This window comes from Eleutherodactylus coqui, unplaced genomic scaffold, assembly GCF_035609145.1.
Source record: "Eleutherodactylus coqui strain aEleCoq1 unplaced genomic scaffold, aEleCoq1.hap1 HAP1_SCAFFOLD_128, whole genome shotgun sequence".
Taxonomy (NCBI): Eukaryota; Metazoa; Chordata; class Amphibia; order Anura; family Eleutherodactylidae; genus Eleutherodactylus; species Eleutherodactylus coqui.
The window spans coordinates 207,839-235,407 of record NW_027101878.1 but is presented as its reverse complement, the minus strand read 5'-3'; the positions used below and the strand labels follow the sequence as shown (position 1 = coordinate 235,407).

Sequence of the window (27,569 nt, the reverse complement as noted above, 5' to 3'; positions counted from 1 at the left end):
TTCTGCTCCTGAAATGTTACCTTGGTTGGTGTATACTGTTACTACTGTAATTCAACTAATACTGGGCTCTGCCCATAATGCTTCAACGGAAATGTTACTGGGGCATGTCTATACTGCTATAACAGAAATGTAACTAATAGTGGGCTCTGCCCATACTGCTTCTACGTAAATGTTACTGGGGCCTGTCTATACTGTTACTACTGAAATCTTACCAATAGTATGCTCTCCCTACACTGCTGCCAGGGAAATGTTTATCTGCTGCTTTGTCCATACTGCTTTGACGTAAATGTTACTGGGGCCCGTCTATACTGCTACTACTGAAATGCTACAAATGCTGTGCTCTCCCTACACTGCTGCCAGGGAAATGCGAATCTGCTGCTTTGCCTATACTGCTTCTACGTTAATGTTACTGGGGTCTGTCTGCACTGCTGGAACTGAAATGTGACTGGGGCATGTCGCAACTGATACTACTGAAATGTTACTGGGGTCTGTCAATACTCCTGTAAATGAAATGTTACTGGGGTCTGTCTATACTGTTGCTACTGAAATGTTACTGGGGCCTGTCCCTAATGATACTACTGAAATGTTACAGGCGTCTGTCTGCACTGCTGGAACTGAAATGTGACTGGGGTCTGTCTACACTGCTGGAACTGAACTGTTACTGGGGTCTGTCTAGACTTATACTACTGAACTGTTACTGGGGTCTGTCTATACTTATACTACTGAAATGTTACTGGGGTCTATGTATACTGCTGCAAATGAAATGTTAGTGGGGTCTGTCCTCACTGCTGCCAATGAAATGTTACAGGGGTCTGTCCTTACTCTTACCACTGAAATGTTACTAATTCACTGGGAAGGTGCATATAACCATGGACACGGGGACAGGACATGTACTGCTTCAAAAACATCCCCCTCCTCCTCCAACAATGAAAACATTCTTGACAAATGCTTTCGCAGTGGTCCGTCTGGCGGCAGTCCAAGAATTTCACCTTAAACTATACAATAAGAAAGCCCCCCACCACGGCCCACTTAATCCTGGCCACATTCTGAAAACCAACTAAATAAAACTGCGCTAATAGGTCCACAGTTGCGACCACTATCCCACCAACGCGGTTACTGGTAAGGTGCATATAACCATGGACACCGGGACAGGACACGTACTGCCTCGAAAACATCCCCGTCCTCCTCCTCCAACAATGAAAACATTCTTGGCCGAAGCCCACCTGTATTGAATATGACGTTAGCTCTGCTGTCCAAGGCACTGCAATGGGATGTATTTATGTACCGCCGGTGGGTCCAGGTAGCCACCCATGCTGTGGGTCCACAGGGACTTCACATAGGGGAGTTGTACCTGCCTGTGTCTATGTATGAAAAACGCCGGTCTGACTGGGGCATGCAGTGTTGGCCAAAGCCCACCTGTATTTTATCTGACGTTACCTCAGCTATGCAGGGCACTGCTATGGGATTTATTAATGTAACGCCGGTGGCTTCCTGGGATCCACCCATGCTGTCGATCCACACGGACTTCACATTAGGGAGATTTACCTGCCTGTGTATACTTTTAAAATACTCGAGTCTGACTGGGGCATGCAATTTGGGCCGAAACCCACCTGTATTTAATCAGACGTTAGCTCTGCTGTCCAGGGCACTGCAATGGGATGTATTTATGTACCGCCGGTGGGTTCCAGGGAGCTACCCATGCTGTCGGTCCACATGGACTTCACATTAGGGAGTTGTACCTGCCTGTGTCTATGAATTAAAAACACCGGTCTGACTGGGGCATGCAGTGTGGGCTAAAGCCCACCTGTATTTTATCTGACGTTAGCTCAGCTGTGCTGGGCACTGCAATGGGATTTATTTATGTACCGCCGGTGGCTTCCTGGGACCCACCCATGCTGTGGGTGCACACGGAATTCCCATTGCGGAGTTGTACCTGCCTGTGTCTACTTATAAAAACCCCAGTCTGACTGGGGCATGCAGTGTGGGCCGAAGCCCACCTGTATTTTATCTGACGTTAGCTCTACTATCCGGGGCACTGCATTGGGACAAACTACAGGACCAATACAGCGCTAATGAGATGTGCACAGCTACGCTAGCATTGGAGTCCGCTGTAGGCCCACGATTGCTGAGGGTTTGTGCAAAGGTGTATGTCCTGGGTGCAGTGAAAGTCCGCTTCCTGCCTACAATTGCTGAAGCTGTGGGCCGAGGCCTATGTCGTGGGCGCGGTGCAAGTCTGCCATGTTTGGCCGCTCAGATTTATTTTTTGTTCATGTCTTGGGTTGCCTAGGACCCCTCTATGCTGTTGGTGCCCACTTAGTTCCCATCGCAGTGTTTGACCTGTCTGGCACAAAGACACTGACTGACTTGGGTAGGGGGCAGAGTGCAGATGGCTTTTCCCATTGCGGTGTCGATTGAGCTATGCGACACCTTGACAGATTCCCCATTGCTATGCCCACGTTTGCAGCTCCTGATGGAGGTGGCACAGGATTGGATTTCTCATTGCTTCTGTACAGCATTGTGGGCTATCGCCCCGCCCCTTTTAAAGAGGATCGCTGCCTGGCCCTGCCAACCCTCTGCAGTGTGTGCCTCCGGTTCCTCCTCATGGCAGATGTACTGAGAAATAGACATGAGGGTGGTGTGGCTATGCATGCAGTGTGTGGCATGAGGGCAGCTGAAGGCTGTGCAGGGACACTTTTATGAGCGGTGTGGACACTGGGTCGTGCGGGGGGTTGGGCAGTATGTAACCCAGGAGAAGAGGCAGCGGTGTGTCCCGCAGGCAGTGATTGTGCTTGGTTGGAGGTAGTGTGGTGCTTAGCTAAGGTGTGCCTTGCTAATGAGGGTTTGCCCGAAGTAAAAATTGTTAGGGGGGGGGGCCCCACTCTTGCCGCTATTGTGACTTAATAGTGGAACCTGGGAACCTGAAATGCAGCCCAGCATGTTGCCCCTCGCCTGCCCTATCTGTTTCTGTGTCGTTTCCATCACTTTCTTTGGTTTTGCAGATTTTCACCAATGAAAACCTTAGCGGAGCATGGGTGATAATACAAAAATGCTCGAGTCGCCCATTGACTTCAATGGGTTCGCAACTCGAAACAAACTCTCGAGCATCACGGAAAGTTCGACTCCAGCAACGGGCACCCGACGATTTTGGTGCTCACTCATCTCTAGTCTCTGGTCAGCGGTAATTCTGCCATCTCCACCGGCCTCATCACACAAGTGCAAGACATCTAATAAGACCAAAGACAAAAGCTTCACAGCCCTTCTACAGATCAGAGGGACATCTCCATCTACCTGATGGTCCTGTGGAAGAAGAGGACGGGGACATCTCTCTGGTGGGCTTCTCTTACTGGATGGAACTGCAGGAAACACAGACAGACACTGAAGTCATTCTTTACATACAGATAATAAAGTCCCCGTGGATTTAGTCCTGTCTATTACCTGGTGATGGGAGCGGCTGGTGGTTGTCCATCATGGCCTCCTTGTACAGATCCTTGTGTCCTTCTAAATACTCCCACTCCTCCATGGAGAAATAGACAGCGACATCCTGACACCTTATAGGGACCTGACAATACAATATACAGTCATTACCCAGAAGCCTCCAGTGCTGTTACTGTATAATGTCCCAACATTCCCTGCAGCGTCACCTCTCCAGTTAGCAGCTCCATAATCTTGTTGGTGAGTTCTAGAATCTTCTGTACATTGATGTCCTCATGTATCAGGGGGTGAGATGGGGGCCCCACTATTGGGCTCCGGGGTCTTCCCCACCCATCACACACAGGGGCCCGACAGCCATCACTAGAGGTCATCTTCACTACTGTGTAATCCTGCATGTGGGGAGACATTAATAAATATCACTGCAGACATTTCCAGAGTCCATCACCTCTCCAGTGACATCATCAGAATCTCTCCCCTCTCCAGTGACATCATCTGTTATTACTATAGATAAGAATGCAATGTGACATCATCAGAATCTCTCCTTCCTCCGGCGACATCATCTGTTATTACCATAGATAAGAATGATGTAATGTGACATCATCAGAATCTCTCCCCTCTTCAGTGACATCATCTGTTATTACCATAGATAAGAATGATGTAATGTGACATCATCAGAATCTCTCACCTCCCCAATCAGCTGGAAGAGTATCTCTAGGGTGAGATTTAATACACTTTCTGCCATCTTGTTTCTGTCCTTCTCCATCTTTGATGAATCAATCTGGTAGGAACTTGAATGAAAAGAATATGAACCAATGTAAAAAACACAAACAACATAAGAAACTAAATTTACTGGAGATAATAAGGGAAAACATTTAGAAGTATTTCCCCATTACATAAAAAGTGATTGGCTGCAGCAGTCACATGTCCTGGTCAGCAGCAGCCAGGAAAGATGGAGTGGTTATGAAGCAAGTCATAGGAAAACCCCGATAAGGAGATATTAAAAGGAACCTGTCAGAGTTTTATGAAGCCCGAACTACAGGCAAATCAAATTCCTGACAGGGTTCTCCCCAACCCAGATTAGGTTGACTGATAGCCGACCCAGGCAGGGAGAAGTCGGCAGCCTGAGAAAAGGGAAACTGCGCACAGGTGTGGTCAGGAAGTGGGATATAAGTGTTGGAGATGAGCGAACGTACTCTGTTCGGGCGTTTTTGCACTCGAGCACCGCTTTTTCCGAGTAACTGACTACTCGGGCGAAAAGATTCGGGAGCCGCCAGGGGTGAGCGGGGGGGGGGGGGGGGAGTGGGGGGGGGGGGGTGAGAGAGAGAGCTACCCCCCCCCCCTCCACCATGCCGTCCCCCGGCGCCCTCCGAATCTTTTCGTCCGAGTAGTCAGTTACTCGGTAAGAGCGGTGCTGGAGTGCAAAAACACTCCAAACGAGTACGTTCGCTCATCTCTAATAAGTGTGCATTCCTGCTACAGTCAGGGGAGATGTTGGCTGAGAGAGCCAGAGAGACACCTCAGTGGAGCTGGAAGGACTGCTAGGCCAGGGTCTAGTGAAAACCAGGAAAGGCGGGAGGTTGACAGGGGTGACCACCCTAACCTCAAAACCCAGGTGGGGTGTGTATATGGACTTTGTGTTCCGCCTGACAGCCTGAGGTGGGAATACCATCTGTGTGGGCCTGAGCACCCTACGTGCTACACATTGTGGGATTATAAGGACTTTGTGTTATTTTTAATTTGGAGAGTTTATGCACATTTGAAGTCCAGTGTGTCATCGCTGCCCCTCCCTTGGAGGACAAATTCTTACAGTGTATGGTGGATGTAGCAGAGCTGTATGTGTGTAATGTAGATCCTCTTGTACTGTATGTGTATGGTGGATGTAGCAGAGCTGTATGTGTGTAATGTACACGCTCTTGTACTGTATATGTATTGTGGATGTAGCAGAGCTGTATGTGTGTAATGTACATGCTCCTGTACTGTATGTGTATTGTGTTGTGGATGTAGCAAAGCTGTATGTGTGTAATGTACACGCTCCTGTACTGTGTCTGTATTGTGGATGTAGCAGAGCTGTATGCGTGTAATGTACACGCTCCTGTACTGTATGTGTATTGTGGATGTAGCAGAGCTGTATGTGTGTAATGTACACGCTCCTGTACTGTATGTGTATTGTGGATGTAGTAGAGCTGTATGTGTGTAATGTACACGCTCCTGTACTGTATGTGTACTGTGGATGTAGCAGAGCTGTATGTGTGTAATGTACACGCTCCTGTACTGTATGTGTATTGTGGATGTAGCAGAGCTGTATGTGTGTAGTGTACACGCTCCTGTACTGTATGTGTATTGTGGATTAGTAGAGCTGTATGTGTGTAATGTACACGCTCCTGTACTGTATGTGTATTGTGGATGTAGCAGAGCTGTATGTGTGTAATGTACACGCTCCTGTACTGTATGTGTATTGTGGATGTAGCAGAGCTGTATGTGTGTAATGCACACGCTCCTGTACTGTATGTGTATTGTGGATGTAGCAGAGCTGTATGTGTGTAATGTACACGCTCCTGTACTGTATGTGTATTGTGGATGTAGGAGAGCTGTATGTGTGTAATGTACACGCTCCTGTACTGTATGTGTATTGTGGATGTAGAAGAGCTGTATGTGTGTAATGTACACGCTCCTGTACTGTATGTGTATTTTGGATGTAGGAGAGCTGTATGTGTGTAATGTACACGCTCCTGTACTGTATGTGTATTGTGGATGTAGCAGAGCTGTATGTGTGTAATGTACGCGCTCCTGTACTGTATGTGTATTGTGGATGTAGCAGAGCTGTATGTGTAATGTACACGCTCCTGTCCTGTATGTGTATTGTGGATGTAGCAGAGCTGTATGTGTGTAATGTACACGCTCCTGTACTGTATGTGTATTGTGGATGTAGCAGAGCTGTATGTGTGTAATGTACGTGCTCCTGTACTGTATGTGTATTGTGGATGTAGCAGAGCTGTATGTGTGTAATGTACACGCTCCTGTACTGTATGATGGATGTAGCAGAGCTGTATGTGTGTAATGTACACGCTCCTGTACTATGTGTATTGTGGATGTAGCAGAGCTGTATGTGTGTAATGTACACGCTCCTGTACTGTATGTGTATTGTGGATGTAGCAGAGCTGTATGTGTGTAATGTACACGCTCCTGTACTGTATGTGTATTGTGGATGTAGCAGAGCTGTATGTGTGTAATGTACACGCTCCTGTACTGTATGTGTATTGTGGATGTAGCAGAGCTGTATGTGTGTAATGTACACGCTCCTGTACTGTATGTGTATTGTGGATGTAGCAGAGCTGTATGTGTGTAATGTACACGCTCCTGTACTGTATGTGTATTGTGGATGTAGCAGAGCTGTATGTGTGTAATGTACGCGCTCCTGTACTGTATGTGTATTGTGGATGTAGTAGAGCTGTATATGTGTAATGTACGCGCTCCTGTACTGTATGTGTGTAATGTGCACGCTCCTGTACTGTATGTATATTGTGGATGTAGTAGAGCTGTATATGTGTAATGTACACGCTCCTGTACTGTATGTGTATTGTGGATGTAGCAGAGCTGTATGTGTGTAATGTACACGCTCCTGTACTGTATGTGTATTGTGGATGTAGCAGAGCTGTATGTGTGTAATGTACACGCTCCTGTACTGTATGTGTATTGTGGATGTAGTCGAGCTGTATGTGTGTAATGTACACGCTCCTGTACTGTATGTGTACTGTGGATGTAGCAGAGCTGTATGTGTGTACTGTACACGCTCCTGTACTGTATGTGTATTGTGGATGTAGCAGAGCTGTATGTGTAATGTACACGCTCCTGTACTGTATGTGTGTTGTGGATGTAGCAGAGCTGTATGTGTGTAATGTACACGCTCCTGTACTGTATGTGTATTGTGGATGTAGCAGAGCTGTATGTGTGTGATGTACACGCTCCTGTACTGTATGTGTATTGTGGATGTAGCAGAGCTGTATGTGTGTAATGTACACGCTCCTGTACTGTATGTGTATTGTGGATGTAGCAGAGCTGTATGTGTGTGTAATGTACATGCTCCTGTACCGTATGTGTATTGTGGATGTAGCAGAGCTGTATGTGTAATGTACACGCTCCTGTACTGTATGTGTATTGTGGATGTAGCAGAGCTGTATGTGTGTAATGTACACGCTCCTGTACTGTATGTGTATTGTGGATGTAGCAGAGCTGTATGTGTGTAATGTACACGCTCCTGTACTGTATGTGTATGGTGGATGTAGCAGAGCTGTATGTGTGTAATGTACACGCTCCTGTACTGTATGTGTATTGTGGATGTAGCAGAGCTGTATGTGTGTAATGTACACGCCCCTGTACTGTATGTGTATTGTGGATGTAGCAGAGCTGTATGTGTGTAATGTACACGCTCCTGTACTGTATGTGTATGGTGGATGTAGCAGAGCTGTATGTGTGTAATGTACACGCTCCTGTACTGTATGTGTATTGTGGATGTAGCAGAGCTGTATGTGTGTAATGTACACGCTCCTGTACTGTATGTGTATTGTGGGTGTAGCAGAGCTGTATGTGTGTAATGTACACGCTCCTGTACTGTATGTGTATTGTGGATGTAGCAGAGCTGTATGTGTGTAATGTACACGCTCCTGTACTGTATGTGTATGGTGGATGTAGCAGAGCTGTATGTGTGTAATGTACACGCTCCTGTACTGTATGTGTATTGTGGATGTAGCAGAGCTGTATGTGTGTAATGTACACGCCCCTGTACTGTATGTGTATTGTGGAGGTAGCAGAGCTGTGTGTGTGTAATGTACCTGCTCCTGTACTGTATGTGTATTGTGGATGTAGCAGAGCTGTATGTGTAATGTACACGCTCCTGTACTGTATGTGTATTGTGGATGTAGCAGAGCTGTATGTGTGTAATGTACATGCTCCTGTACTGTATGTGTATTGTGGATGTAGCAGAGCTGTATGTGTGTGATGTACACGCTCCTGTATTGTATATGTATTGTGGATGTAGCAGAGCTGTATGTGTGTGAAGTACACGCTCCTGTACTGTATGTGTATTGTGGATGTAGCAGAGCTATATGTGTGTAATGTACACGCTCCTGTACTGTATGTGTATTGTGGATGTAGCAGAGCTGTATGTGTAATGTACACGCTCCTGTACTGTATGTGTATTGTGGATGTAGCAGAGCTGTATGTGTGTAATGTACACGCTCCTGTACTGTATGTGTATTGTGGATGTAGCAGAGCTGTATGTGTGTGATGTACACGCTCCTGTACTGTATGTGTATTGTGGATGTAGCAGAGCTGTATGTGTGTAATGTACACGCTCCTGTACTGTATGTGTATTGTGGATGTAGCAGAGCAGTATGTGTGTAATGTACACGCTCCTGTACTGTGTGTGTATTGTGGATGTAGCAGAGCTGTATGTGTGTAATGTACATGCTCCTGTACTGTATGTGTATTGTGGATGTAGCAGAGCTGTATGTGTGTGATGTACACGCTCCTGTACTGTATGTGTATTGTGGATGTAGCAGAGCTGTCTGTGTGTAATGTACACGCTCCTGTACTGTATGTGTATTGTGGATGTAGCAGAGCTGTATGTGTGTAATGTACAGGCTCCTGTACTGTATGTGTATTGTGGATGTAGTAGAGCTGTATGTGTGTAATGTACACGCTCCTGTACTGTATGTGTATTGTGGATGTAGTAGAGCTGTATGTGTGTGATGTACACGCTCCTGTACTGTATGTGTATTGTGGATGTAGCAGAGCTGTCTGTGTGTAATGTACACGCTCCTGTACTGTATGTGTATTGTGGATGTAGCAGAGCTGTATGTGTGTAATGTACACGCCCCTGTACTGTATGTGTATTGTGGATGTAGCAGAGCTGTATGTGTGTAATGTACACGCTCCTGTACTGTATGTGTATTGTGGATGTAGCAGAGCTGTATGTGTGGAATGTACACGCTCCTGTACTGTATGTGTATTGTGGATGTAGCAGAGATGTATGTGTGTAATGTACACGCTCCTGTACTGTATGTCTATTGTGGATGTAGCAGAGCTGTATGCGTGTAATGTACACGCTCCTGTACTGTATGTGTATTGTGGATGTAGCAGAACTGTATGTGTGTAATGTACACGCTCCTGTACTGTATGTGTATTGTGGATGTAGCAGAGCTGTATGTGTGTAATGTACACGCTCCTGTACTGTATGTGTATTGTGGATGTAGCAGAGCTGTATGTGTGTAATGTACACGCTCCTGTACTGTATGTGTATTGTGGATGTAGCAGAGCTGTATGTGTGTAATGTACACGCTCCTGTACTGTATGTGTACTGTGGATGTAGTAGAGCTTTATGTGTGTAATGTACACGCTCCTGTACTGTACGTGTATTGTGGATGTAGCAGAGCTGTATGTGTGTAAAGTACACGCTCCTGTACTGTGTGTATTGTGGATGTAGCAGAGCTGTATGTGTGTAATGTACACGCTCCTGTACTGTATGTGTACTGTGGATGTAGCAGAGCTGTATGTGTGTAATGTACACGCTCCGGTACTGTATGTGTATGATGGATGTAGCAGAGCTGTATGTGTGTAATGTACACGCTCCTGTACTTTATGTGTATTGTGGATGTAGCAGAGCTGTATGTGTGTAATGTACACGCTCCTGTACTGTATGTGTATTGTGGATGTAGCAGAGCTGTATGTGTGTAATGTACACGCTCCTGTACTTTATGTGTATTGTGGATGTAGTAGAGCTGTATGTGTGTAATGTACACGCTCCTGTACTGTATGTCTATTGTGGATGTAGCAGAGCTGTATGTGTGTAATGTACACGCTCCTGTTCTGTATATGTATTGTGGATGTAGTAGAGCTGTATGTGTGTAATGTACACGCTCCTGTACTGTATGTGTGTAATGTACACGCTCCTGTACTGTATGTGTATTGTGGATGTAGCAGAGCTGTATGTGTGTAATGTACACGCTCCTGTACTGTGTCTGTATTGTGGATGTAGCAGAGCTGTATGTGTGTAATGTACACGCTCCTATGCTGTATGTGTATTGTGGATGTAGCAGAGCTGTATGTGTGTAATGTATACGCTCCTGTACTGTGGATGTAGCAGAGCTGTATGTGTGTAATGTACACGCTCCTGTACTGTATGTGTATTGTGGATGTAGCCGAGCTGTATGTGTGTAATGTACACGCTCCTGTACTGTGTGTATTGCTGATGTAGTAGAGCTGTATGTGTGTAATGTACACGCCCCTGTACTGTATGTGTATTGTGGGTGTAGCAGAGCTGTATGTGTGTAATGTACATGCTCCTGTACTGTATGTGTATTGTGGGTGTAGCAGAGCTGTATGTGTGTAATGTACACGCTCCTGTACTGTATGTGTATTGTGGATGTAGCAGAGCTGTATGTGTGTAATGTACACACTCCTGTACTGTATGTGTATTGTGGATGTAGTAGAGCTGTATGTGTGTAATGTACACGCTCCTGTACTGTATGTGTATTGTGGATGTAGCAGAGCTGTATGTGTGTAATGTACACGCTCCTGTACTGTATGTGTATTGTGGATGTAGCAGAGCTGTATGTGTGTAATGTACACGCTCCTGTACTGTATGTGTATTGTGGATGTAGCAGAGCTGTATGTGTGTAATGTACACGCTCCTGTACTGTATGTGTATTGTGGATGTAGCAGAGCTGTATGTGTGTAATGTACACGCTCCTGTACTGTATGTGTATTGTGGATGTAGCAGAGCTGTATGTGTGTAATGTACACGCTCCTGTACTGTATGTGTATTGTGGATGTAGCAGAGCTGTATGTGTGTAATGTACACGCTCCTGTACTGTATGTGTATTGTGGATGTAGCAGAGCTGTATGTGTGTAATGTACACGCTCCTGTACTGTATGTGTATTGTGGATGTAGCAGAGCTCTATGTGTGTCATGTACACGCTCCTGTACTGTATGTGTATTGTGGATGTAGCAGAGCTGTATGTGTAATGTACACGCTCCTGTACTGTATGTGTATTGTGGATGTAGCAGAGCTGTATGTGTGTAATGTACACGCTCCTGTACTGTATGTGTATTGTGGATGTAGCAGAGCTGTATGTGTGTAATGTACACGCTCCTGTACTGTATGTGTATTGTGGATGTAGCAGAGCTGTATGTGTGTAATGTACACGCTGCTGTACTGTATGTGTATTGTGGATGTAGCAGAGCTGTATGTGTGTAATGTACACGCTCCTGTACTGTATGTGTATTGTGGATGTAGCAGAGCTGTATGTGTGTAATGTACACGCTGCTGTACTGTATGTGTATTGTGGATGTAGCAGAGCTGTATGTGTGTAATGTACACGCTCCTGTACTGTATGTGTATTGTGGATGTAGCAGAGCTGTATGTGTGTAATGTATACGCTCCTGTACTGTATGTGTATTGTGGATGTAGCAGAGCTGTATGTGTGTAATGTATACGCTCCTGTACTGTATGTGTATTGTGGATGTAGCAGAGCTGTATGTGTGTAATGTACGCGCTCCTGTACTGTATGTGTATTGTGGATGTAGCAGAGCTGTATGTGTGTAATGTACACGCTCCTGTACTGTATGTGTATTGTGGATGTAGCAGAGCTGTATGTGTAATGTACATGCTCCTGTACTGTATGTATATTGTGGATGTAGTAGAGCTGTATATGTGTAATGTACATGCTCCTGTACTGTATGTGTATTGTGGATGTAGCAGAGCTGTATGTGTGTAATGTACCCGCTCCTGTACTGTATGTGTATTGTGGATGTAGCAGAGCTGTATGTGTAATGTACACGCTCCTGTACTGTATGTGTATTGTGGATGTAGCAGAGCTGTATGTGTGTAATGTACACGCTCCTGTACTGTATGTGTATTGTGGATGTAGCAGAGCTGTATGTGTGTAATGTACACGCCCCTGTACTGTATGTGTATTGTGGATGTAGCAGAGCTGTATGTGTGTAATGTACACGCTCCTGTACTGTATGTGTATTGTGGATGTAGCAGAGCTGTATGTGTGTAATGTACACGCTCCTGTACTGTATGTGTATTGTGGATGTAGCAGAGCTGTATGTGTGTAATGTACACGCTCCTGTACTGTATGTGTATTGTGGATGTAGTAGAGCTGTATATGTGTAATGTGCACGCTCCTGTACTGTATGTGTATTGTGGATGTAGCAGAGCTGTATGTGTGTAATGTACACGCTCCTGTACTGTATGTGTATTGTGGATGTAGCAGAGCTGTATGTGTGTAATGTACCCGCTCCTGTACTGTATGTGTATTGTGGATGTAGCAGAGCTGTATGTGTAATGTACACGCTCCTGTACTGTATGTGTATTGTGGATGTAGCAGAGCTGTATGTGTGTAATGTACACGCTCCTGTACTGTATGTGTATTGTGGATGTAGCAGAGCTGTATGTGTGTAATGTACACGCTCCTGTACTGTCCGTGTATTGTGGATGTAGCAGAGCTGTATGTGTGTAATGTACACGCTCCTGTACTGTATGTGTATTGTGGATGTAGCAGAGCTGTATGTGTGTAATGTGCACGCTCCTGTACTGTATGTGTATTGTGGATGTAGCAGAGCTGTATGTGTGTAATGTACACGCTCCTGTACTGTATGTGTATTGTGGATGTAGCAGAGCTGTATGTGTGTAATGTACACGCTCCTGTACTGTATGTGTATTGTGGATGTAGCAGAGCTGTATGTGTGTAATGTACACGCTGCTGTACTGTATGTGTATTGTGGATGTAGCAGAGCTGTATGTGTGTAATGTACACGCTCCTGTACTGTATGTGTATTGTGGATGTAGCAGAGCTCTATGTGTGTAATGTACACGCTCCTGTACTGTATGTGTATTGTGGATGTAGCAGAGCTGTATGTGTGTAATGTACACGCTCCTGTACTGTATGTGTATTGTGGATGTAGCAGAGCTGTATGTGTAATGTACACGCTCCTGTACTGTATGTGTACTGTGGATGTAGCAGAGCTGTATGTGTAATGTACCCGCTCCTGTACTGTATGTGTATTGTGGATGTAGTAGAGCTGTATGTGTGTAATGTACACGCTCCTGTACTGTATGTGTATTGTGGATGTAGCAGAGCTATATGTGTGTAATGTACATGCTCCTGTACTGTATGTGTATTGTGGATGTAGCAGAGCTGTATGTGTGTAATGTACACGCTCCTGTACTGTATGTGTATTGTGGATGTAGCAGAGCTGTATGTGTGTAATGTACACGCTCCTGTACTGTATGTGTATTGTGGATGTAGCAGAGCTGTATGTGTGTAATGTACACGCCCCTGTACTGTATGTGTATTGTGGATGTAGCAGAGCTGTATGTGTGTAATGTACACGCTCCTGTACTGTATGTGTATTGTGGATGTAGCAGAGCTGTATGTGTGTAATGTACACGCTCCTGTACTGTATGTGTATTGTGGATGTAGTAGAGCTGTATGTGTGTAATGTACACGCTCCTGTACTGTATGTGTATTGTGGATGTAGCAGAGCTGTATGTGTGTAATGTACACGCTCCTGTACTGTATGTGTATTGTGGATGTAGCAGAGCTGTATGTGTGTAATGTACACGCTCCTGTACTGTATGTGTATTGTGGATGTAGCAGAGCTGTATGTGTGTAATGTACATGCTCCTGTACTGTATGTGTATTGTGGATGTAGCAGAGCTGTATGTGTGTAATGTACATGCTCCTGTACTGTATGTGTATTGTGGATGTAGCAGAGCTGTATGTGTGTAATGTACACGCTCCTGTACTGTATGTGTATTGTGGATGTAGCAGAGCTGTATGTGTGTAATGTACACGCTCCTGTACTGTGTGTGTACTGTGGATGTAGCAGAGCTGTATGTGTGTAATGTACACGCTCCTGTACTGTATGTGTATTGTGGATGTAGCAGAGCTGTATGTGTGTAATGTACACGCTCCTGTACAGTATGTGTATTGTGGATGTAGCAGAGCTGTATGTGTGTAATGTACACGCTCCTGTACTGTATGTGTATTGTGGATGTAGCAGAGCTGTATGTGTGTAATGTACACGCTCCTGTACTGTATGTGTATTGTGGATGTAGCAGAGCTGTATGTGTGTAATGTACACGCTCCTGTACTGTATGTGTATTGTGGATGTAGTAGAGCTGTATGTGTGTAATGTACACGCTCCTGTACTGTATGTGTATTGTGGATGTAGCAGAGCTGTATGTGTAATGTACACGCTCCTGTACTGTATATGTATTGTGGATGTAGCAGAGCTCTATGTGTGTAATGTACACGCTCCTGTACTGTATGTGTATTGTGGATGTAGTAGAGCTGTATGTGTGTAATGTACACGCTCCTGTACTGTATGTGTACTGTGGATGTAGCAGAGCTGTATGTGTAATGTACACGCTCCTGTACTGTATGTGTATTGTGGATGTAGCAGAGCTGTATGTGTGTAATGTACACGCTCCTGTACTGTATGTGTATTGTGGATGTAGCAGAGCTGTATGTGTGTAATGTACACGCTCCTGTACTGTATGTGTATTGTGGATGTAGTAGAGCTGTATGTGTGTAATGTACACGCTCCTGTACTGTATGTGTATTGTGGATGTAGCAGAGCTGTATGTGTGTAATGTACACGCTCCTGTACTGTATGTGTATTGTGGATGTAGCAGAGCTGTATGTGTGTAATGTACACGCTCCTGTACTGTATATGTATTGTGGATGTAGCAGAGCTCTATGTGTGTAATGTACACGCTCCTGTACTGTATGTGTATTGTGGATGTAGCAGAGCTGTATGTGTGTAATGTACACGCTCCTGTACTGTATGTGTATTGTGGATGTAGTAGAGCTGTATGTGTGTAATGTACACGCTCCTGTACTGTGGATGTAGCAGAGCTGTATGTGTGTAATGTACACGCTCCTGTACTGTATGTGTATTGTGGATGTAGTAGAGCTGTATGTGTGTAATGTACACGCTCCTGTACTGTGGATGTAGCAGAGCTGTATGTGTGTAATGTACACGCTCCTGTACTATGTGTATTGTGGATGTAGCAGAGCTGTATGTGTGTAATGTACACGCTCCTGTACTGTATGTGTATTGTGGATGTAGCAGAGCTGTATGTGTGTAATGTACACGCTCCTTCCTGTACTGTATGTGTATTGTGGATGTAGCAGAGCTGTATGTGTGTAATGTACACGCTCCTGTGCTGTATGTGTATTGTGGATGTAGCAGAGCTGTATGTGTGTAATGTACACGCTCCTGTACTGTATGTGTATTGTGGATGTAGCAGAGCTGTATGTGTGTAATGTACACGCTCCTGTACTGTATGTGTATTGTGGATGTAGCAGAGCTGTATGTGTGTAATGTACACGCTCCTGTACTGTATGTGTATTGTGGATGTAGCAGAGCTGTATGTGTGTAATGTACACGCTCCTGTACTGTATGTGTATTGTGGATGTAGCAGAGCTGTATGTGTGTAATGTACACGCTCCTGTACTGTATGTGTATTGTGGATGTAGTAGAGCTGTATGTGTGTGATGTACACGCTCCTGTACTGTATGTGTATTGTGGATGTAGCAGAGCTATATGTGTGTAATGTACACGCTCCTGTACTGTATGTGTACTGTGGATGTAGCAGAGCTGTATGTGTGTAATGTACACGCTCCTGTACTGTATGTGTATTGTGGATGTAGCAGAGCTGTATGTGTGTAATGTACACGCTCCTGTACTGCATGTGTATTGTGGATGTAGCAGAGCTGTATGTGTGTAATGTACACGCTCCTGTACTGTATGCGTATTGTGGATGTAGCAGAGCTGTATATGTGTAATGTACACGCTCCTGTACTGCATGTGTATTGTGGATGTAGCAGAGCTGTATGTGTGTAATGTACACGCTCCTGTACTGTATGTGTATTGTGGATGTAGCAGAGCTGTATGTGTGTAATGTACACGCTCCTGTACTGTATGTGTATTGTGGATGTAGCAGAGCTGTATGTGTGTAATGTACACGCTCCTGTACTGTATGTGTATTGTGGATGTAGTAGAGCTGTATGTGTGTAATGTACACGCTCCTGTACTGTATGTGTGTTGTGGATGTAGCAGAGCTGTATGTGTGTAATGTGCACGCTCCTGTACTGTATGTGTATTGTGGATGTAGCAGAGCTGTATGTGTGTAATGTACACGCTCCTGTACTGTATGTGTATTGTGGATGTAGCAGAGCTGTATGTGTGTAATGTACACGCTCCTGTACTGTATGTGTATTGTGGATGTAGCAAAGCTGTATGTGTCATGTACACGCCCCTGTACTATGTGTATTGTGGATGTAGCAGAGCTGTATGTGTGTAATGTACACGCTCCTGTACTGTATGTGTATTGTGGATGTAGCAGAGCTGTATGTGTGTAATGTACACGCTCCTTCCTGTACTGTATGTGTATTGTGGATGTAGCAGAGCTGTATATGTGTAATGTACACGCTCCTGTACTGTATGTGTATTGTGGATGTAGCAGAGCTGTATGTGTGTAATGTACACGCTCCTGTACTGTATGTGTATTGTGGATGTAGCAGAGCTGTATGTGTGTAATGTACATGCTCCTGTACTGTATGTGTATTGTGGATGTAGCAAAGCTGTATGTGTCATGTACACGCCCCTGTACTGTATGTGTATTGTGGATGTAGCAGAGCTGTATGTGTAATGTACACGCTCCTGTACTGTATGTGTATTGTGGATGTAGCAGAGCTGTATGTGTGTAATGTACGCGCTCCTGTACTGTATGTGTACTGTGGATGTAGCAGAGCTGTATGTGTGTAATGTACACGCTCCTGTACTGTATGTGTATTGTGGATGTAGCAGAGCTGTATGTGTGTAATGTACACGCTCCTGTACTGTATGTGTATTGTGGATGTAGCAGAGCTGTATGTGTGTAATGTACACGCTCCTGTACTATGTGTATTGTGGATGTAGCAGAGCTGTATGTGTGTAATGTACACGCTCCTGTACTGTATGTGTATTGTGGATGTAGCAGAGCTGTATGTGTGTAATGTACACGCTCCTGTACTGTATGTGTATTGTGGATGTAGCAGAGCTGTATGTGTAATGTACACGCTCCTGTACTGTATGTGTATTGTGGATGTAGCAGAGCTGTATGTGTGTAATGTACACGCTCCTGTACTGTATGTGTATTGTGGTTGTAGCAGAGCTGTATGTGTGTAATGTACACGCTCCTGTACTGTATGTGTATTGTGGATGTAGCAGAGCTGTATGTGTAATGTACACGCTCCTGTACTGTATGTGTATTGTGGATGTAGCAAAGCTGTATGTGTCATGTACACGCCCCTGTACTGTATGTGTATTGTGGATGTAGCAGAGCTGTATGTGTGTAATGTACACGCTCCTGTACTGTATGTGTACTGTGGATGTAGCAGAGCTGTATGTGTGTAATGTACACGCTCCTGTACTGTACGTGTATTGTGGATGTAGCAGAGCTGTATGTGTGTAATGTACACGCTCCTGTACTGTATGTGTATTGTGTTGTGGATGTAGCAGAGCTGTATGTGTGTAATGTACACGCTCCTGTACTATGTGTATTGTGGATGTAGCAGAGCTGTATGTGTGTAATGTACACGCTCCTGTACTGTATGTGTACTGTGGATGTAGCAGAGCTGTATGTGTGTAATGTACACGCTCCTGTACTGTACGTGTATTGTGGATGTAGCAGAGCTGTATGTGTGTAATGTACACGCTCCTGTACTGTATGTGTATTGTGTTGTGGATGTAGCAGAGCTGTATGTGTGTAATGTACACGCTCCTGTACTATGTGTATTGTGGATGTAGCAGAGCTGTATGTGTGTAATGTACACGCTCCTGTACTGTATGTGTATTGTGGATGTAGCAGAGCTGTATGTGTGTAATGTACACGCTCCTGTACTGTATGTGTATTGTGGATGTAGCAGTGCTGTATGTGTGTGATGTACACGCTCCTGTACTGTATGTGTATTGTGGATGTAGTAGAGCTGTATGTGTGTGATGTACACGCTCCTGTACTGTGTGTATTGTGGATGTAGTAGAGCTGTATGTGTAATGTACATACTCCTGTACTGTATGTGTATTGTGGATGTAGCAGAGCTGTATGTGTGTAATGTACATGCTCCTGTACTGTATGTGTATTGTGGATGTAGCAGAGCTGTATGTGTGTAATGTACATGCTCCTGTACTGTATGTGTATTGTGGGTGTAGCAGAGCTGTATGTGTGTAATGTACACGCTCCTGTACTGTATGTGTATTGTGGGTGTAGCAGAGCTGTATGTGTGTAATGTACACGCTCCTGTACTGTATGTGTATTGTGGATGTAGCAGAGCTGTAGGTGTGTAATGTACACGCTCCTGTACTGTATGTGTATTGTGGATGTAGCAGAGCTGTGTGTGTAATGTACACGCTCCTGTACTGTATGTGTATTGTGGATGTAGCAGAGCTGTATGTGTGTAATGTACACGCTCCCGTACTGTATGTGTATTATGGATGTAGCAGAGCTGTATGTGTAATGTACACGCTCCTCTACTGTATGTGTATTGTGGATGTAGCAGAGCTGTATGTGTGTAATGTACACGCTCCTGTACTGTATGTGTATTGTGGATGTGTTAGAGCTGTATGTGTGTAATGTACACGCTCCTGTACTGTATGTGTATTGTGGATGTAGTAGAGCTGTATGTGTGTAATGTATACGCTCCTGTACTGTATGTGTATTGTGGATGTAGCAGAGCTGTATGTGTAATGTACACGCTCCTGTACTGTATGTGTATTGTGGATGTAGCAGAGCTGTATGTGTGTAATGTACACGCTCCTGTACTGTATGTGTATTGTGGATGTAGCAGAGCTGTATGTGTGTAATGTACACGCTCCTGTACTGTGTGTGTATTGTGGATGTAGCAGAGCTGTATGTGTGTAATGTACACGCTCCTGTACTGTATGTGTATTGTGGATGTAGCAGAGCTGTATGTGTGTAATGTACACGCTCCTGTACTGTATGTGTATTGTGGATGTAGCAGAGCTGTATGTGTGTAATGTACACGCTCCTGTACTGTACGTGTATTGTGGATGTAGCAGAGCTGTATGTGTGTAATGTACACGCTCCTGTACTATATGTGTATTGTGGATGTAGCAGAGCTGTATGTGTGTAATGTACACGCTCCTGTACTGTATGTGTACTGTGGATGTAGCAGAGCTGTATGTGTGTAATGTACACGCTCCTGTACTGTGTGTATTGTGGATGTAGCAGAGCTGTATGTGTGTAATGTACATGCCCCTGTACTGTATGTGTATTGTGGATGTAGCAGAGCTGTATGTGTAATGTACATACTCCTGTACTGTATGTGTATTGTGGATGTAGCAGAGCTGTATGTGTGTAATGTACATGCCCCTGTACTGTATGTGTATTGTGGATGTAGCAGAGCTGTATGTGTGTAATGTACATGCTCCTGTACTGTATGTGTATTGTGGGTGTAGCAGAGCTGTATGTGTGTAATGTACACGCTCCTGTACTGTATGTGTATTGTGGGTGTAGCAGAGCTGTATGTGTGTAATGTACACGCTCCTGTACTGTATGTGTATTGTGGATGTAGCAGAGCTGTATGTGTGTAATGTACACGCTCCTGTACTGTATGTGTATTGTGGATGTAGCAGAGCTGTAGGTGTGTAATGTACACGCTCCTGTACTGTATGTGTATTGTGGATGTAGCAGAGCTGTATGTGTAATGTACACGCTCCTGTGCTGTATGTGTATTGTGGATGTAGCAGAGCTGTATGTGTAATGTACACGCTCCTGTACTGTATGTGTACTATGGATGTAGCAGAGCTGTATGTGTGTAATGTACACGCTCCTGTACTGTATGATGGATGTAGCAGAGCTGTATGTGTGTAATGCACACGCTCCTGTACTGTATGTGTATTGTGGATGTAGCAGAGCTGTATGTGTGTAATGTACATGCTCCTGTACTGTATGTGTATTGTGGGTGTAGCAGAGCTGTATGTGTGTAATGTACACACTCCTGTACTGTATGTGTACTGTGGATGTAGCAGAGCTGTATGTGTGTAATGTACACGCTCCTGTACTGTATGTGTATTGTGGATGTAGCAGAGCTGTATGTGTGTAATGTACACGCTCCTGTACTGTATGTGTACTGTGGATGTAGCAGAGCTGTATGTGTGTAATGTACACGCTCCTGTACTGTATGTGTATTGTGGATGTAGCAGAGCTGTATGTGTGTAATGTACACGCTCCCGTACTGTATGTGTATTGTGGATGTAGCAGAGCTGTATGTGTGTAATGTACACGCTCCTGTACTGTATGTGTATTGTGGATGTAGCAGAGCTGTATGTGTGTAATGTACGCGCTCCTGTACTGTATGTGTATTGTGGATGTAGCAGAGCTGTATGTGTAATGTACACGCTCCTGTACTGTATGTGTATTGTGGATGTAGCAGAGCTGTATGTGTGTAATGTACACGCTCCTGTACTGTATGTGTATTGTGGGTGTAGCAGAGCTGTATGTGTGTAATGTACACGCTCCTGTACTGTATGTGTATTGTGGTGTAGCAGAGCTGTATGTGTGTAATGTACACGCTCCTGTACTGTATGTGTATTGTGGATGTAGCAGAGCTGTATGTGTGTAATGTACACGCTCCTGTACTGTATGTGTGTTGTGGATGTATCAGAGCTGTATGTGTGTAATGTACACGCTCCTGTACTGTATGTGTATTGTGGATGTAGTAGAGCTGTATGTGTGTAATGTACACGCTCCTGTACTGTATGTCTATTGTGGATGTAGCAGAGCTGGATGTGTGTAATGTACACGCTCCTGTACTCTATGTGTATTGTGATGTAGCAGAGCTGTATGTGTGTAATGTACACGCTGCTGTACTGTATGTGTATTGTGGATGTAGCAGAGCTGTATGTGTGTAATGTACACGCTCCTGTACTGTATGTGTATTGTGGATGTAGCAGAGCTGTATGTGTAATGTACACGCTCCTGTACTGTATGTGTATTGTGGATGTAGCAGAGCTGTATGTGTGTAATGTACACCCTCCTGTACTGTATGTGTATTGTGGATGTAGCAGAGCTGTATGTGTGTAATGTACACGCTCCTGTACTGTATGTGTATTGTGGATGTAGCAGAGCTGTATGTGTAATGTACACGCTCCTGTACTGTATGTGTATTGTGGATGTAGTAGAGCTGTATGTGTGTAATGTACACGCTCCTGTACTGTAAGTGTATTGTGGATGTAGCAGAGCTGTATGTGTGTAATGTACACGCTCCTGTACTGTGTGTGTATTGTGGATGTAGCAGAGCTGTATGTGTGTAATGTACACGCTCCTGTACTGTAGGTGTATTGTGGATGTAGCAGAGCTGTATGTGTAATGTACACGCTCCTGTACTGTATGTGTATTGTGGATGTAGCAGAGCTGTATGTGTGTAATGTACACGCTCCTGTACTGTATGTGTATTGTGGATGTAGCAGAGCTGTATGTGTGTAATGTACACGCTCCTGTACTGTATGTGTATTGTGGATGTAGCAGAGCTGTATGTGTGTAATGTACACGCTCCTGTACTGTATGTGTTTAGTGGATGTAGCAGAGCTGTATGTGTGTAATGTACACGCTCCTGTACTGTATGTGTATTGTGGATGTAGTAGAGCTGTATGTGTGTAATGTACACGCTCCTGTACTGTATGTGTATTGTGGATGTAGCAGAGCTGTATGTGTGTAATGTACACGCTCCTGTACTGTATGTGTATTGTGGATGTAGCAGAGCTGTATGTGTGTAATGTACACGCTACTGTACTGTATGTGTATTGTGGATGTAGCAGAGCTGTATGTGTGTAATGTACACGCTCCTGTACTATATGTGTATTGTGGATGTAGCAGAGCTGTATGTGTAATGTACATGCTCCTGTACTGTATGTGTATTGTGGATGTAGCAGAGCTGTATGTGTGTAATGTACACGCTCCTGTACTGTGTGTGTACTGTGGATGTAGCAGAGCTGTATGTGTGTAATGTACACGCTCCTGTACTGTGTGTGTATTGTGGGTGTAGCAGAGCTGTATGTGTGTAATGTACACGCTCCTGTACTGTATGTGTATTGTGGCTGTAGCAGAGCTGTGTGTAATGTACACGCTCCTGTACTGTATGTGTATTGTGGATGTAGCAGAGCTGTATGTGTGTAATGTACACGCTCCTGTACTGTATGTGTATTGTGGATGTAGCAGAGCTGTATGTGTAATGTACACGCTCCTGTACTGTATGTGTATTGTGGATGTAGCAGAGCTGTATGTGTAATGTACGTGCTCCTGTACTGTATGTGTATTGTGGATGTAGCAGAGCTGTATGTGTAATGTACACGCTCCTGTACTGTATGTGTATTGTGGATGTAGCAGAGCTGTATGTGTAATGTACGCGCTCCTGTACCCCTCAGTTCGGTTTTTCTGCACCGAGGACATAGCGTTGTATCGCTCTCCATGAACACGCACTAGCACACCACGCACACAACGACACGTACCGTATGCACTCCATACACATGAGCACATGCTAGCAGACTCCATAATCCTCACCATACAGGCCCTCATGCAGGAGAAAACCTGCAAATATCCAAAAATGAGCCTAAAGTTCCTGTAGATTCCTCCGGCCGCAGGCAGCAGCTTACCTAGATGCACAGCTGTAACTGTATCTGCCTGCACACTGTGTACCACGTGGTGCCCAACAACCAATGAGGCGGCTGGATTAGTCACTGCTACTGAAGTGTGCTGGAAAAGAAATATATGTCTCTCATACCTCCACCGGGGTAGATGCTGGAATGGAGGGGCTCCTAGGAGGTCTGAGGACAGGAAGTCACATGGTCTGAGGTCACATGACTGTAAGGGGAGGGGCTTACTAATTCTGTAGGCATATTTCCCTTTTCAGCCGCAGTTCTCCAGCGCATTCAGCCAATCAGCTGGCTGGAATCGGCACCACGTGACTACACAGCGTGCATGGGGATTGCCTTCAGCAGCCGTGTGCACTACACACGACACTTAAAGGGGTTGTCCCGTGAAATCAAGTGGGGTTATACACTTCTGTATGGCCATATTAATGTAGTAGACATCATGATTAATATAAAATGTCTATTGATTTATATAAACCCAAATGTATTTTGTTGTTGTAATGACTTTTAACTCTGGAGTTTAAAGGACACACACACAATCTAATCATAGTATTTAGTAGACAATGGGATGGTGAAGGATGTCTGATCTAATGTTGACTAAGTACATAGAAGTTGCTCAACCAGTTTCTAAGAAGTTAAAGGGCCATAGTGTCGTGTATATCCTGTGTTCAATACCGTGTGTTTACCTAGCCCCCTTCCACTCTTCAAACACAAGCTAGTTAAACAAATCATTTGTCAACTACACAGAATTCCTTAAGGCTGTCTGCATGCTAAAGAATACAAAGTCCATACCTTGGCGGACGTGAGGACGGGAGGGTAGGGAGGCGGGAGACTCTGTATAATCTAGCGAATAAGAATATATATATGTTAGTGATGTAATCTGTTAAACGCCCATAAAGGGCAGGTGTTATCCTTTTTCAATAAAAAGGCCTGTCTGGACGTCTCTGCCAGGAGAGCCATTTTTAACATGAGATTCATACCTTGTGTTTGACTTGGTCAGTGTGCGCATACTGCTTCCACACAATTAGGAAAGCGACAAAATACCCCAAAGCCTGCTGGAGAAATCATAATCCAGATCATTAATGCACTTTGTAATGTACATCGTGCATTAAATATGAGCCATACAGATGTTATACACTTACCTCCTCCGGTGCTGGCGTCCCCGTCTCCATGGCGCCGACTAACGCTGTCTTCTCCTTCCATTAGACGCGCTTGCGCTGTGCGGTCTTCTGCTCTGTTCAATGGGCCTATACCTAACCCTAGGTCTTCTGCGCATGTGCAGACCAGCTCTCCGGTGTGAGCACGCCGGAGCGGCCCCATTGAACAGAGCAGAAGAACGGGAAATCTAAGCAGAAAAAGTTGTACTGCGTATAACAAGCGGATTCCACATATAGCCATGTGAGCCCGGCGTTATTCACATCACTTTGTGTAATACGTCATTTACAAGAAGCCCCGGGAACGCTCGCCTTCATGCAGTTCCCGGAGCAGCTTGATGAACGCCTTCTGTGTGAGACCGCCGCACCTCAGCAAGATTAGGAAGACTCACAGAGCGCTACTACTACACATCCCTGCCACTGGGGTCAAGAAATACCCCCAAAAAAGCGAGGAGGAGGGATGCCTGATATTATTGCCCCATGTGCCCATCCCAACCAGGCCCCCCTAATTACCCCTGTCTCCGGACATACCACACAGTTTACATTATTACTTTAAACTAAGATTAATTTTTAAGGACTCCATTTTTTTTCTGCACAAATGAGCAATGGAGACTGGAATGAATTCAGTTGTGCCCTGAAATCCAAAGGGTGTTCCCTCTTAGCTCGTTAAGGACCAGGCACAGTAAATTTACGGCGCCTGGTCCTGGGCTTAAAGCACCGCTGATAGCAAAATTGCGGAGGAGCTTTAAGCCTGCTGACTCTGCAATCAATCAGAGGCAGAAAACAGTTATCAGCTGTTAGTAACAGCTGATAACCCAGTGGAGAAGGCAGAAGGGGTTTTTAACCCTTCCTGCCTTCTGCTTCCCTGAGTACACAGCGCTCAATGAGTATTGAAAGTGAAAGTAACATGTAACTTTCACATTGGGAATCTGGAGTCGGGGGAGAGGGGGTCATGTGACCTCTGAGGTTCCCTGCTATATCAGAGCTGGAGGGTCAAACTAGACCCTGGATAGCTCTGCCAGTGACTAATATCACTTCAGGGGTTGTTTCTCCTGTAACTGTGGCTCCCATGCATGCCCCAGCTACAGTGGGAAAGTGTCAAATATAAAAAAATAAATACATGAAAAGACCAGAGGTCTTACATGATGTCATGGGGGACATAGTAAAAAGCATTATTACATGCACAAAGAAAACAATATTACTGAATTAACCCCTTAACGACCAGCCCATAGTGTTTTTACGTACTCCCGAAGTGGGCTTTATTCTCTGAGGACGTAAAAACATGTGTCCTGCAGAGAATAAAGCCACATGGGCTCTGGACATGACAGCATGGAGCTGTCCTCCCGGCCTGTACGGACCCCCCCCCCCCCCCCCCCCCGGCATTGCGATTGGCGCTATCCATTAGCGCCGATCGCAAAAAAGCAAATAAAACTGCAAAAAAAGTTAAAGATTCAGCTGCCCTGAAGGATCGGATCCATCAGGGCAGCTGAAATTACTCACCGAGGTCCGCCGCACGGCTCCCCGCTGTCCCGATGCTCCGGGCCCCGTAGCCGTCCTTCTGCGCATGCGCGCCAGGCGGCATTACGTCAGCCGCATGTGCAGAAGGCCCGGCGGCGCGGGAAATTTAAAATCTCCTGGCTCCCGGCTCCTGTAACCAATGGATAACGGCGATCGCGAAAAAGTGGAAAAAAGTGTAAAAAAAGAAAACTTTCACCTCCCCTCATGGATCGGATCCATGAGGGGAGGTGAAAATACTCACCTCAGGTCCACCGATGTCCTCCGGCCGGTGTCGGGACCCCCGCTGGCCCGGCAAATCCAAAATCTCCCTGCACCCGGCTGTCACAGATAGCCGAGTGCAGGGAGATGTGACTGGGGACCGCTGTATGCGGTTTCCAGTCATATGATCACCATTATCCATCGGATAACGCTGATCATATAAAGTTAAAAAGTAAAAAAAAAAAGTTTAAAAAAAATATAAAGTTTCATCTCTCCGTAAGGGGGGATGAAATTACGTACCCAAGGTCCCGGATTTGTTCCCTGATGGGATGTTGATCCGCGGACCTTACCCCAGCTTCGGCGCATGCGCCCGTCAGCATGATGGCGGACGCATGCGCAAAAGTGAAATATTGCCCAAGAAATGTAAAATCTCCCTGCTCCTGGCTACCAAAGGTAGCCAAGAGCCTGGAGATGTCACGGGGAGCCGCGGTGAGCGGTTACTGGTCACATGATCACCGTTATCCAATGCATAATGGCGATCACGTAAAAGTTCTTTAAAAAGTGGAAGTTTCATCTTCCCTCACCGATGCGATCGGTGGGGGGAGATGAAACATCTTCTCGGAGGCTTCCGCATTTGAATCCAGATGCGATTATCCTCCATGGACCCTTCCGGCTGCTGCGCATGCGCCCGCCGGCAAAATGCCGGACACATTCGCAGGAGCTGGGGAGCCCAGGAAATTTTAAATCTCCTTGCTCCCAGCGACCAACGGTCGCTGAGTGCTTGGAGCAGTGACACGAGGCCTCGTTGAGCAGTCCCCGGTCACGTTGTCATGGAAGCTTCCTTTACGGAACCACGGCTTACTCAATTTGGAATGTTTACACCCTTCCATATTAATTCTGAATTGATAATGCGCATAAGAAGTTTTCACACTGACACGAGATTCAGCATGCATAGCTTCCTCAATTCTAACTTTAATGATGGGCGTGTAGCCTGTTTTAAGAGTTTAACATATCCGCCCATCTGGGCAGGTCAAAGATTACATAGATACAACGTATTGTTTAATTATTGGATAAGCATCTTGCAATTCTTCCATCCTCCGGTCATCTGTGATTGGCCATCAGGTGGTGGATGAAATGAGTGGGTTGTCTTGGAGCCACGTGTGGTTCCTTCGATATGATTGGATGTTACATCATGAACTATAAATTGCACAAACCTCCCATGTTATTTGCATACGTTTCCAGTAAAAGTGCTTGGGTAATTTCTGCGGTGGCTGTTTCAGACTGCGGTTGTCCGTCTGAGTTATACTGTCCTCCAAAATTGCAAAACAGATGGAAAATGTAACGTGTTTATACTATATATTATCTTGTCAGCGTTTTGAGTACAGAAGTTTCATGTTGGCTTCCCCATGTCAGCAGAGTTATAAAACAGATATTTTCATATGAGCGGAAGTACCTATTGCATAACTGTAAGAACATTATATTTGTAGCAAGACAGAAAGCAAATATGTATACAGAATGTTAAATTGACAACTGTCTACTGC

At 45.0% G+C, this 27,569-nt stretch overlaps 1 protein-coding gene across 1 annotated transcript in view; it reads right to left on the bottom strand.

The window, feature by feature from the left end:
• The window catches only part of LOC136593126 (oocyte zinc finger protein XlCOF7.1-like), a 40,760-nt gene extending 17,460 nt beyond the window's left edge, over positions 1–23,300 (bottom strand). The window contains exons 1-5 of the mRNA XM_066588639.1: positions 23,162–23,300; positions 4,118–4,220; positions 3,642–3,821; positions 3,436–3,559; positions 3,289–3,353 (exon numbers count right to left, since the gene is read on the bottom strand). Coding sequence (XP_066444736.1) covers positions 3,289–3,353; positions 3,436–3,559; positions 3,642–3,821; positions 4,118–4,195 — 447 coding nt within the window. The 5' untranslated portion in view covers positions 4,196–4,220; positions 23,162–23,300. The remainder of the gene's footprint in view (positions 1–3,288; positions 3,354–3,435; positions 3,560–3,641; positions 3,822–4,117; positions 4,221–23,161) is intronic.
• Between the last annotated feature and the right edge of the window lie 4,269 nt (positions 23,301–27,569).